General features: G+C 31.9%; 2 protein-coding genes across 2 annotated transcripts; both read left to right on the top strand.

Annotated features, from left to right (window-relative positions):
* Window positions 1–1,298: 1,298 nt before the first annotated feature.
* Window positions 1,299–5,820, top strand: LOC125053978 (Bardet-Biedl syndrome 5 protein homolog). Its single transcript, XM_047655620.1, has 7 exons — window positions 1,299–1,460; window positions 2,126–2,274; window positions 3,700–3,877; window positions 4,348–4,438; window positions 4,701–4,847; window positions 5,281–5,472; window positions 5,541–5,820. Exons 1-7 carry the CDS (start codon window positions 1,390–1,392, stop codon window positions 5,757–5,759), a joined length of 1,047 nt encoding a protein of 348 aa, XP_047511576.1. The 5' UTR covers window positions 1,299–1,389; the 3' UTR covers window positions 5,760–5,820.
* Window positions 5,821–6,144: 324 nt separating this feature from the next.
* On the top strand, window positions 6,145–12,446 carry LOC125053979 (microcephalin-like). The gene is made up of 9 exons (XM_047655621.1): window positions 6,145–6,299; window positions 6,598–6,750; window positions 7,128–7,317; window positions 7,835–8,004; window positions 8,149–8,368; window positions 9,326–9,433; window positions 9,869–10,044; window positions 10,793–11,095; window positions 11,284–12,446. Exons 1-9 carry the CDS (start codon window positions 6,264–6,266, stop codon window positions 11,599–11,601), a joined length of 1,674 nt encoding a protein of 557 aa, XP_047511577.1. The 5' UTR covers window positions 6,145–6,263; the 3' UTR covers window positions 11,602–12,446.
* Window positions 12,447–13,130: the final 684 nt, after the last annotated feature.

A 13,130-nucleotide genomic window follows, 5' to 3' on the forward strand; every position in this document is an offset into this window, starting at 1 on the left:
TATCGCTTTCGAACGATCTCTTTCAGGCAACCACTAGTTCACAAGAAAGGAAATAGCCACTAACCTAGACGTTGACTTTTCAAATTTTAGAATATATAAAATTACTTAGGGTGACAAAACGATCTATACAGAACTGAGGGTTATACACACCAAATTGTTGCCCTATGTTTAAAATAAAAATAAAAGATTTTTAGTGTAATTTTAATGTAAATGTATTGGGAGCCAATACATACTAAAAATTTCGTTAATAATTAATGTCCTCTATTAATAACCATGTCCGAAGCTACCCAATCAAATTTCTTTGATCAAAAGTGCTCATAAAACGTCAAAGGGCAAATCCCCACTTTCATTAATTAATCTGTACAAAGAAGTTACCAGTTGTCAAAACAATTACCATCAATTCGGGTAAAATTAAATCCTTACAGACGTCTCTGGGACACTCAGTTGACAAATCTGATAATATTTTGATCAGGCTTTTACCCTTTAAAGTTGTTTTCAACTACGGTCTCAGATTTTACAATCTTTGACGTGCTCAAGGGTCACAACAGATTTACCCAAAGATTTTATTAAGATAGAGCAATTTACAATCTCCAAATTTATATTTATTAATCCATTATATTAAGAAATACAATATTTGTGAAATATTCGTGTTAGTTTAATTTACAAATAAACATTCAATTAAGTGAAAGAGAATTAAGAAAATCTTGAAATCTAATCATTTGATCATGAAATAAAGATCAAACTTTGTTCTTGTAATAAGTTTGCTATTGAAATACCAATTTTCCCATCTGATTTTACTTGTTTGTTTGCTGTAGGTACAAAGTTCCAATAATATAATTAGAACTAGCTGACCCGGCAAACGTTTGTTTTGCCATGTATATTATTTCTAGGATTTTTTTTTTAGTTCCATTAAAATAACTATCTACTATAATAAAAATAGGGGTTGATCGTAGAGGGGTAAAAATTAGGGGTTGTATGTATTTTTGTTTGTATGATTCTTTTTTTGTTTTTATTTTTTTATGATACAATAAAAAAATAAAAACAAAAAAAGAATCGAAAAAAAAAATTGTAGTGACACCCCTTATCACTTAGCTGATTCTTAGACTTACTGAATATGCAATAAAAAAATTATAAGAATCGGTCGAGCCGTTTCGGAGGAGTATTGGAACGAACATTGTGACACGAGAATTTTATATATTAGATAAAAGACAGTATCGTATTAACGTATACGAAGTCAGTACGACTAGTCATCAGTTTTCGTTTATTGGAATTCAGTTGTTACGTCGACAAAGCTACAAACTCCACGTGTGAAAAACGTCTCCATGGCAACCCGTATATAAACTAATATATTGAACCTATTTCATAACCTTTAGCCGCAATTTTGTGAAAATGCCAAAGAATAAAAAAGGAAAGGGAATTGTGTGGGAGGATAGGGAGGTACTCTTCGATTTACCTTTTGAGTAAGAATTTACTTGTTTATTTTCTAGACATAGATATAAGATATTATTGTAATATGTGAATGACGTGTTGAAATTTTTGTTACTCCAAAACGTCAACGAATGTGTTCTTTAGAAACATCGGGTATAGTTTGAATAAAAGTACATTTAATAAATTTCTGCACTACTCTAGACTTGATATACTTTTGGGATTATAAGCTTATAAAAAGTTAGAAAATTGTATTGTCTGTTTTGTCTTTCATATGTTACGAGAGCTTTAAAGTCTTTTGTTCTTTACATGTGTGTTTTTTAGCTATTTAATAATCAAAGTACAGTACTCCAAAATGAATAATGCGCATACAGATCTTCGCCAGTGATCGTATTCCGAATCATTTCATCGTAAGGGCCCTAAACAATACACTTACATTTTGCACCTTGTACGAAAGAAATAAGAGTCAATATCATGTGTACACAATCTAAAACAATCGGGCGGTCACGGCGGTCTGGCGAAGATCTGTATGCGCATTATTAATTTTGGAGTACTGTATGTTTATGAATAAAGGGGTTAAACTATAGCCTAACGTTTTAGGCTGACCACGTGATCTTGAACCGTCACAGAACATGATAAGTATATTTTACTGACGTAGAAATATAAATATTTAAAATAATTTAATAATATGAATTTTTAGATACTTAAAACTTCGTTCAGGGGAGAAAATATTTGATAGAATAGAACCTATTGAAGATACTAAAGGAAACGCCGGTGTCAAAGGGCGGATGGTGGTCACTAACTTAAGGGTTATTTGGCATTCACTCTCTTCCCCCAGGATCAATCTATGTAAGTTAGGTTAACAATAATAGCTAGAATTAATAGTTCTTATATATATATATAAGATAAATTAAGGTTTATTTTAATTATAATATTAATCACAAATAGATTGACTTGATGCTTATATCTTTCATTAGTTTTCAACACATAAAGTTATAACAAACTAATATCGTAGAAAGACTTCCGTATTGTATTTAATAATACATTCATGTGTGAAAGAGAGTGTAAAGGTCCGTCACCCAGTTGTTGTTTTCCTACTATAAATAATTTTTATTTAGCAGAGAATTGACCTTAGTACAGGTGACGCGCTTTGCGTTAAATAAGCCCGACTCAAAAAATCCTAAATAATATGTTAATGTACACATGATAATAATTAATCTTAAGCTTTCAAAGCGAAATTTTCGATATTGCTAGTAAATTATTACTCAGCTCCTACGATTAACCCTAAGGAATAGCGAAGGGATTTAACTAATTTCACGAGTCATGTAATTGTTTCTACTACAAGATTAATTATTCACATAGGAGAAATATAGTTACTCTAGGCCTAAACACAAATGTAAGGACTTATCAAGGCGGTAATAATTTGACAAAATGAGCCACCGTACTACTATCTCTATATGTATAAAATTATCGTGTCACAATGTTCGTTTGCTGTTTCGGAGGAGTATGGGACTCCTCCAAAACAGCTTGACCGATTCTTATGAAATTTTTATGCATATTCAGTAAGTCTGAGAATCGGCTACTATCTATCTTTGAAACCCCGAGTGGGGTGTCCACCCCAAAAATTTTGTTTTTATTTTTTAGATTTTTTTTTTGTTTTTATTTTTTTATGATACAGCATACAAAAATACATACAACCCCTAATTTTCACCCCTCTATAATCAACTCCTATTTTTATTATTGTAGATAGTTATTTTTATTGAACTAAAAAAATGTTTCCTAGAAATAATAGATTGTCGGATCAGCTAGTATAAAAATCCAGCCTAGACGTTTGCGGAAAACAAAAAATATCGAGGTAGTTTTGTATGAATAAAAATATATTGCATACCTAGCCTATGTTGAGTTTATTTTATACCGATTATTACAAAAAAATATTTTACTTAAGAGACAAGTAGGTGATCAGCCTTCTATACATGATACGCGCCGTCAATTTTTAGATTAGACATATCTACTGCTTTTTTTACGATGTTTCGTCGAATAAAAGACCAAAGTCCATTGGTGTATATGATGCGAAGGCTTGACAGGTGCAATTATTTAAAAATATATAAACAATTATTTCAAGTGCATTAATATTCATTGTCCTACCATATAACAATTGATGTTTTAAAGCTAATCTTAGCTTCGGCTACTTTTTCTAGCAATAAATCTCTTAAGTGAAAAAAAACCATAATCTGTCTATGATACAAAATTAAAAAAAGATGAAACTTTTTCCAGCGATCGGGTACAACTGCGTTATTTCGACAAGCAGCAAAACAATTAGCTCCGGTTTACGAGGTTCTACACAAGCGTTCTACTGCTTAGCAGCGTATAGAAACAATAAATACGAATTTGTTTTTACCAACCTTTCGCCAAACTGTATACGACATTACACAACAGTTACAGCAGTGTATAAGTAAGTTATATCTGAAAGTTATTACGAAATAATGTGACAGGGTGTAGGTAACATGCGTTAGACAAAATCCCTGAATTGAAAATGTAAACCCATAGACAAAAGATGAAATGTCAAATTTCTTTAATTGTGATTGGACAAATGGACTTAATATTATTTTACGTGTCAAAGTGTGATGCACTGAAGATGCCGTTGACTAATTCCAATCAAACGGTTCGCATTGACTTTTGTTTCATTTTACCCTCTGTATATTTTCTTACTTCTGAATTCTTTAGGCTATCACTAAGCTTATTCCTTGGATTAATTTGTACATTTCTAATAAATACATCATTTTTGATATTCCTACTGACACATCCTTACAAAAACACAAATGCTGTCTGCGCACGGTCAGCAAATATGATTGGTTTTTATTGAGTGCAAATCAATTTAGATAAACAAAAATAGTGAACGGATAAAAACATTTCATGTCTTAGGGCCTACGCTGGATCAAGACTGTATCGTGACCTAAGACTGCGAGGCGCTATTATACAGAACAAACAACTACACGTATTACCACTTGAACAGGTATTTATAATATCATTTTATTAATTAATTCTTAAAATTTCTTTTTTGTAATAATTTGCAATCCAAAACAATTGTGCTTATATACAATGTCGATTGTTATGCCAGATGCCACTCAAAGAAATGTGAACGAAATTTTATCACAGATAATCGCAGATATCACAGATAAAATTTATAGAATATTCAGACTTTATTTATGGCTGAGAAAAAAATATATTATTAAAACAACACTATTCAAATAATTTAACCCTATAATATGTTTTAGATATGTTTGAAAGAAACAGGATTATGGAATCTATCCAGTGAGTCGGGCAATTTGGGTACAATGATTATCAGTAACGTAAGAATTGTATGGTATGCGGACATTAATGAGGCTTTTAATGTTTCATTACCATATATCACCATCGAAAGCGTAAGATTTCTATAACAATTTTTGCTTTTAATGTGACTCAAACATTAAGAATAATCTTATTGAATCGATAGTAAGAAGGATTCTACCATTATTCTAAATACTGGTAAGAATAAAAATCTGTGCGCCCTCGATATTTCTGAAGTAAATAATACAAAAAAAAAATTGGTAGGCGTCCGGATGTTACGTAGGTACCTGACCTACCTTGCAATAAAAAGACAAAATTCGTATAAACATTACTGTGTAGTGTGTAGTAATATGTACATTTCGTTAGTCAATGATTTAATTTATAACGTTTAAGAAAACATAAAAAAGTTAAAATCACTATAAAAAGTTTTTGGCTTGGAATTCTAGTTACACATTAAAGTGTAAATATGTGATAATATCTAATTTACTACGTAACTGAAACTTTAAGATTAATTATATTTCGTTTTAGATTTCCATCAGAGATTCAAAGTTCGGCAATGCTTTGGTAGTTCATGTCCGACCTACATCTGGAGGTTACGTGCTTGGATTTCGCGCAGATCCACAAGAAAGACTAAGTTCTCTTCTTTCGGAACTACAAATGTTGCATCAGGCGTACACAGAAAAGCCTATTTTTGGTGTCGAAACGAATTGGAATCAAGATGTAAAAGTTGATCATTTTTTAACGTAATAATGTTTTTCTATCAGTAATAACAATGTCGATGATTCTAGGATCCAATGCCGACAAGTGATGATATCGAGGAATTAGAAGAAATTGGAGAACCGCGCGGTGAAATGGGACCAACTCTTTACTTAGCGTCACAGTTAGCCCTACACAAGGAGGAATCTGATGCTCAGCCTGTTTATAGTCCCTATTTAGGTTTGGCTATTGAACCATTAAGAGAGGGAATAACGTTAAAAAATCTTTTTGAAGTTCAGACAACATCGTAATTTGTGAAATAAGTTGTAAAAGTTAAGGCGGTTGAAGAGTAATAAAAATATTGATTATGTTTGTAGTTGTATTTAATTAATCGTTTTTTATTACTATTGTAATACTCGGGAACTTAAAAAACTTATAAGCTCACTTGTATTCGGTATGTATATGGAACAGTTTAGGTGCTGCCAGTTGTTAATATCCAGTCCCTCGCAGAACAAGACTGGATTCAGATCGTTGAGCTAAGGAAATAATATAAATATAATAAATTCATATTTAAGAAGTTTTTAGTCCCATTAGGGCATCGAGAAGAAATACTTTCCTATTGTAGTCTTACGGTTACACCCGATGATGATATGTCAAATGTCAATATGTCTAAGTAATTCCTAAAACTGTAGTCTGTAAGACATAGTAAACATATACCCTGTGTTAAGTTCTTGTTTGAACTTGTTCAAAAACAAAATGTTCAATGTTTGTCCAGCTTTAAAGTTTTTCTATTTTGATATTTTACACCTACCAATATGAATAAAGAAAATAACAGGAGTGCTGCTGGCCTAGTAAGTTAATTATCAATCGATTAGTTAGTATAATTATACATTTTCCACTTTTAAACAAACTTACACCTTAATTACAAATCTAGTTTCAAAACTACAAATATGTAACAAAATCATATTGAACCTTTCAAACAACTTTTAAATATAAGTAAATCAGACTATTAAAATTTATTATAATCGACATTGTTATAATGAATTAATTTTGGACTTTTCTTATTATTTGAGAAACTAAGTATATACTTTGTGATAAGGATCTAATATTCATAAATTTATTTTATTTTCTCCTGTACCTCTGTTACAGAGACGCTCAGCTATTGCTGAAAGAAAGAGACTCAAAGAAGAATGGTCTGTGCTAAAAGGAATTGTTACTGACAAGCAAGAAAACATAAATGTGTTGAAAAAGAAACAATGCAATACTAAACCATATAAAACACAATCCAAAGAAATTAAACAAGTAAGCATGTTTATATTATACACAGGACTCTATATTGTCTTTTGCTTAAACAAGTATACTTATGAAAAACTCTTTAATGGATTTAAAAATCACTTTATTGCATTATTTACCTGACAACATGTTTGTTTCTGATTAACTACTGTAAAATATTTTCAATCCATTAAAGGAGTTGTATATAACCTACATATTTAATATGTTATAGTTATATCCTACATAAATTACTAGGGCTGGTACATAATGTGCAAAGAATATAATATGTATTATAGTGTATATCTTACTATCTAGTCTATACATAGGTTATCTTACTGATATAAATTATACTGATACACTAGTTGAATTTGTGGATACTAACAAATTATGTATAAACTATGTTTAAGCCTGAACAAGTGGGAGTATGTGAAGCTCTCAGAGGAGTGGGAGTATGTGAAGTTCTCAGAGGAGTGGTAGCACTTGTGGATGTTGGGGCGGAGTCTCGTGCCTTGGGACTTCGGGCAGCACTGATGGCACTTGGAGCAAGTGTTGTTCCTGCATGGAGTCCTCTAGTTACACATTTAATATGGACACATGGTTAGAACAGTAAAAATTTAGTTTTTATATTTTGCTTATGAAATAGGGAAGATATTTTGTGCCTGGTACTTAATACTCTTTAAAATTTTAGATTTTATGTTTATTAAAGAAAAAATATTTTACATAACAAGATTGAAAAGATAAACCTTTTTGTTTTATTTGAATGTGTAATACTCGAAACCACACACACAAAATTACATGCTATTAAAATTCAACACTTAAGTTGTTGTTTATTTATATCACATACATATCTGATCACTCATTGACTTCTTTATTATTCTCTCCAAATTTCAATATTAAAAAATGGTTACTGATAACATTTGATAGCTTGTTTGTAAGTCAATCGATTTCTTTTATCTAAATTGAATTTGAATAATTTTTTTAATTTTACAGTTTTGTTTAATGTTTGGTAAATAACTACTTGTAAAAGTTTATCAAATTATATTATACTTCACACACACACTTAGCAGTCTTTGGCTAGTAATTCTCCTAATGTGTGTAATGTCATATTTTCTAGGTGGCTGTCGTAAAATACGTTCTAAGGCACGGGCACTCGCCTGTCACCTAGTTTCACCTTTATGGGTAGAAGCATGTGCGTCAGCAGCAAAAAGACAGCCAGAGAGGATATTCCCTGCACCAAGCAGACCCTCCGATTTACCTTCACCAGCTACATTACGTATTTTACTGGTAAATTTCTTTTCATTGAGATCTTATCAACAAGAAGTTCCACTAGGCCACCAAATGCCCAATTACAGGGTTGAAAATCAAAAAGAAATTATCCATAATTAAGCTTATTTACGATTAAGCAAAACTTCTCAAAATACTTTTCAGAAAAAAGCAGAACACGAAAACATTCCACTTATCGATTTCCTCTCTGACAGCCGAGAAAGTGATGAAGAAAATGCTCCTAGACTTCGCATCTCTAGTGAAACAGACAGCTCCGAGAGAAAGTCACACAACAAGTCTACTGATGAATCTCACAACCAGTCGAATGATAAAACATTGAACCAGTCGACAAATTCAAACAATTCACCAAATAAAAATTCCCCAAGTAAGAAAATCTTGTTTTTACATTTTATTAAAAATTTAATAATGGAAACAAGATTACTAATTTATTGTCATATTGTTTCATTTTATTGAAATGTAAAAATTGGGAAATGAGTTCACTAACTTATCGTACATAAGATTATAAGTCAACATGGTATGGACAAAATAAGGCCGGCAACGCAAATGCGTACATTGCCAGAGGGCTCGCATTTGCGGCGGTGGTATCACTTAACATCAGATGAGCCTCCTGCCCATTTTCTACATAATATAAATAAAAATATATATGTAATCACATTTGGTTTTCGTTCCTTTACCTGTATAATTAATTCAATTTTTATATTCTAATAATTACTACATCATTTGACGACATAGGCAAATGTAGATCAATTATAGATACATATTTGAAATGAGTTGTTGATATCATATATCAAGGACACTATGAGACTATAGTGTTTGTGAATGGTCAAGCAAAACTCTGGGAAATGTATTAGTTTTATATTGGGTAAGCAGTATTGGCCTACAGTGTACGTCGAATACAGAAAAAAACTACCTTCAATTTGATATATAATTTATAAATGTATCGAAATCATTCCTGTTTACACCTGGCTGCGAAGAGGTGCGGCCAGGTGCGCAACTGCAACCGTGATCTTTTTTAAATCTTTATGTAAATTGCCGCGATGTAGACGATATTTTATTTAAAAAACAAGTGAACAAAATTTTTTCCCATAAATTAATTAAAAATACTAGCGGCTAAATTTGATAGGCAACTTGGTACATATATTCTCCTAATAAAATATACATAAAAATTTGTTTTTTAGCAACTAACCGATGAATGCACTAATACTGCAGCCGGATCTCGTACTATTTGAACCTTACGCGTAGTGACTTAAAGTGTATTTTACAATGCACATTTTTAAAAACTTTTCAGTATTTTGCTTTGACGGTACTATTGTTTCAACAGATCGGGTAAAGACAAGGCCTCGCGGTCTACCTCAGACCCCAATACGCCCGACTAAGACTAGACGAAAGCTGTTCGCATATAAAGAAGATGTTATCGCCGATTTAAATGGTAAATAAGCCTCAAAAAATAAAACCGCCATTGGGCCAATTCAATCCACTTCTAATTTAAAAAAAAAGATTTTTTAATGCATCTTTATCGATTTTTGGGCCAAGATAATTTTTCTTCTGAAGTCTAACCCAGTATCTAATTGTAGAGATTTATCTCTATTTAGGTTTCTAAGAAGTGCTTTAAACAGTGAGCCACGTGTATCTTTGAACTACTTATAAAGAACTAGCTTTTTTTTGTTAAGTTGCATTTAATTGTTTTTACAAAATTTACTCCACTCCCTATACATTCGTCGCAAAGTGTATAACCATTTCAGATGCGGATTTCCATCTATTATTAAAAAAAAAATCTCCTAGCGTCAAAATCGAAACACAATCTTACGTATTTTATAAAAAAAAATTGATGAATTTATAATTGTTACGTTTACTTATTATTCAGATGATAGGGAAACACCGACTCCAGTTCGACCAAAAAAACATTTAACACACCGACAGAGACAGGAGTTTATACAAGCCGAAAGAATTGCCAGGAAATTAATAAAAACACCAATAAAAAAGACACCAAGAAACGGACCAATTGTAGGAACACAACGCAAGAAAATTGTACCAAGAATTGTAAGTAAAGGCACATATTCGTAAACTGTCTTGATTTTTTTTAGATATATGACATAACCTCTGGTGATTGTCTTTGGTTTACACAGTTTAGTAATACTTTTGAAGTTATACTTCCTTTGGCGCGTTAGGGAAAAGTTATGTGAGAACATTTTTACAATGCGCGCGCACACCGCCACAAAAAACCGACATCCTGAAGTTAGCTTAGCGTTATAATAAAACTTTCTATGTATTCAATACTTTTTTTCTATGGTTAGTTCGTTTACAAACGTAGAATAAGGCGAAAGATAAAAAAAATAAAATATTTTTATCTTGGTATGCCAAAGAAGTATAACTTCTAACGCGTGTACATAAGTACACACACGTTTTTTTATATTAACTTAAACTTATAGAATTTACATAAATCGATGTTTCTCACTCGCCAGTCACTACATATCAAAACAAGATAAATCAATTTAATTGCACCATTAGAACGAAACTCATCTACTTCGATCACAGCGTAAAGATAATTTGATAGAAAGTGACTAAGAACTTTTATGAGAGCCATTAAGCTAATTTACTTTTTATTGTACATATATGTTAATTCAATATTTTTTAAAAGCAGAATAAAAAAATCGCTAATGGTTATTTATTTATTTTAATGCTTGCTATTACAATTACTATTACTTGTCTTTGTCAAAAATTGGTTTCAAAGTGTGAGGGGAAAGCTTTTGAATGGATGTGGCAAAAAGAAGTTTTTTTTTATTTTCAGGTATTAACAGGAATGTCTAAATCTGAACGGAGCGAAGTATTCAAAGCATTGAAGTCATTAGATTGCAAGATCAAATCCAAAGTAACATACAAAACGACGCACATTATATTTGGCTCATGTCAGGAACAAAACAGAAGTCATATAAATCAGGAGTGTACCAAACCCAGGACAGTTAACGCTTTACTTGGAGCGATTAGAGGGTGTCGGGTATTGGGTACCCAGTGGGCTATTGACAGCGCTAAGGAGGGGCAATGGTTGCCCCACTATGGGTATGAAGTGCCGCATTTACTGAAGATTTCTACGGTAAAATATTTTGATTTATATGGACACAATTGATAAGTCCCAGAATTGTTTCACTGAAAATATTCAAAAAAGCTTGTATCGTTGCAGCAAAAATCCATTGAGATTGTTTTTTTTTTTATTAAGGAAATCGGCGTGGTGTAAAATATTAACTTCCAATTAAAATGATATATATTTTATATGATTTTCAGAAAGCACGAGTGGAACGCGCAGCTCTTGGCCGTATGCGTTCGGAATACGCGTACGATATTTTTAACAGCTTCAAAGTGAAAATACAAAGTAATGCCCCTCATAAACCCGCTATAACTGAACTTTTGCTCTTATGCGGAGCAATTATCCAAGATGGCGACTGTGACGTCACAATAGGCCAGGAGGAGGGGGAAATTAACTCTAAATGGGTGTTTGACAGCGTAGCGAGTGGACGTATGAGAACTACGCGACGATATGTTAACATAAATATACCTGATATTGTTAGTTTGACACAGAATTGGAGTATTAGTCATAGATAGCGTTGAAATTTCAAATTTTATGAAAATTTAAATCGGAGGCAGTTGAGCGGTTTAGAAAAACATCCCCATAAGGTCAAGGCGTTTACACCTTAAGATTCAAAACCTTACAAGTAGATGACACGTGGAAGACAGTTTCGACTCTGAGGCCCGTATTCTAGAACGTCAATCAAACTTAAATCTACTTTCAGTTAGTATTCCATTTTTGTATGAAGTTTGATATTTGATAGTGCTCAAGACGAGAGATTGTGACTTGAGATACGAATAAGAATGTGGATCCGAATCTTTCCCTTAGGTTCTAATGAGTACTCCCCAAAAAGTGGCGAAGTCCACTATAATATTACCACTATTTCCACTCCACATTGTCCAACTTTAGCACGAACTTTACGAAAGTTTTGTGAAGTATGTATATGTCATTACCATAACGCCAGTTTTCGAAAGCTCACGCATGGGTTTTTCTTACATTTGGAATAGTTTATTATACTAATATTATCCGAACAATGTACTTTTCATTCTTCCTTTAGTTCCAATTACGACCACAGGGCGCTGCTTAGGTTTTCCATACAAAATTGTATCCTTACTATTTTTATTACCTCCACTATTTGTTTGGCCGTAATTTCATGCTTAGAGTACTGTTTTTAATTATTTTGTTATTATGGGGTGACCATGCTTGGTCGTGATATTATGAAATGTCGTTTTATTGTAGGACTAGATATTTTGAAACTTTACAAAAAAATTAGAGGTTAGTTTTGTGTCATTAGGTATTTATTCTCTTGTGTTGGTTTGGTATTTGTATATGGAATTTTACACCGCTTATACATTGTTAATAAAAAATGTTCATGAATAAAGAGGCTTATTATTAAATTTCCTTAACTTATATCGTTTGTTCAACGTATTTTTATAAAACGAATAGACGAAGATCTTACTAGCGAAAGTCAAATGATGAAAATTTAATTGTCTCAAAACGCTTAATAAAATATTAAAGTTCAAAAACTACGCACTAGATGTCGCCAGCAAGTTGTCACGCGACTGCAAATCGGTGTGATAACATTATTATTATTATGCATTTCATGCCATGTGCAAGGTACAATAGTTGCCCTGCAAGCATATATAATTTAGTAAAACAAGATACTTGGTGCTTGAAAAGATGGACTGTGAGTTTCTTTCCAGTTCTTTCGTCAATTCTACACCCTTTATTAGAGAACCGGAAGAGAATAGAAGTTTTGAATCATGTAATTTTTATTTATGTTCTATAAATGAAAATACGTAACATATAAAGTTAATTTGATTTAATCATGTTTAGTTTTGTATAAATCTTTAATATGAATCAGTAAAAGAATCTGTTTGTATTTACCTAACATAGTTTAGTAAAACTTTCTGTCTTACGAAAGTCTACTAAACGAATCACATCAACCGTAACTATTTAAAAAATTCTATCCACCCAATACAACTTTCTAGCAAACGCATTATTTTGTATTATCACCAATCTTTCATTTAAATGTAATTCCAAGATATCAGTAATTCAGTCCATT

The sequence above is a fragment of the Pieris napi genome, chromosome 11, assembly GCF_905475465.1.
Source record: "Pieris napi chromosome 11, ilPieNapi1.2, whole genome shotgun sequence".
Lineage (NCBI taxonomy): Eukaryota > Metazoa > Arthropoda > Insecta > Lepidoptera > Pieridae > Pieris > Pieris napi.

What these genes read in the sequence shown, in the direction of transcription:
- LOC125053978 (XM_047655620.1), top strand. Translation starts at nt 1,390, where the DNA reads ATGCCAAAGAATAAAAAAGGAAAGGGAATTGTGTGGGAGGATAGGGAG. An exon ending in ACAGTTACAGCAGTGTATAA is followed by an intron (nt 3,878 to 4,347) that starts GTAAGTTATATC and finishes TTCATGTCTTAG; the next exon opens with GGCCTACGCTGGATCAAGAC. An exon ending in ACGTATTACCACTTGAACAG is followed by an intron (nt 4,439 to 4,700) that starts GTATTTATAATA and finishes AATATGTTTTAG; the next exon opens with ATATGTTTGAAAGAAACAGG.
- LOC125053979 (XM_047655621.1), top strand. Translation starts at nt 6,264, where the DNA reads ATGAATAAAGAAAATAACAGGAGTGCTGCTGGCCTA. An exon ending in ACAGGAGTGCTGCTGGCCTA is followed by an intron (nt 6,300 to 6,597) that starts GTAAGTTAATTA and finishes CCTCTGTTACAG; the next exon opens with AGACGCTCAGCTATTGCTGA. An exon ending in ACATTTAATATGGACACATG is followed by an intron (nt 7,318 to 7,834) that starts GTTAGAACAGTA and finishes CATATTTTCTAG; the next exon opens with GTGGCTGTCGTAAAATACGT.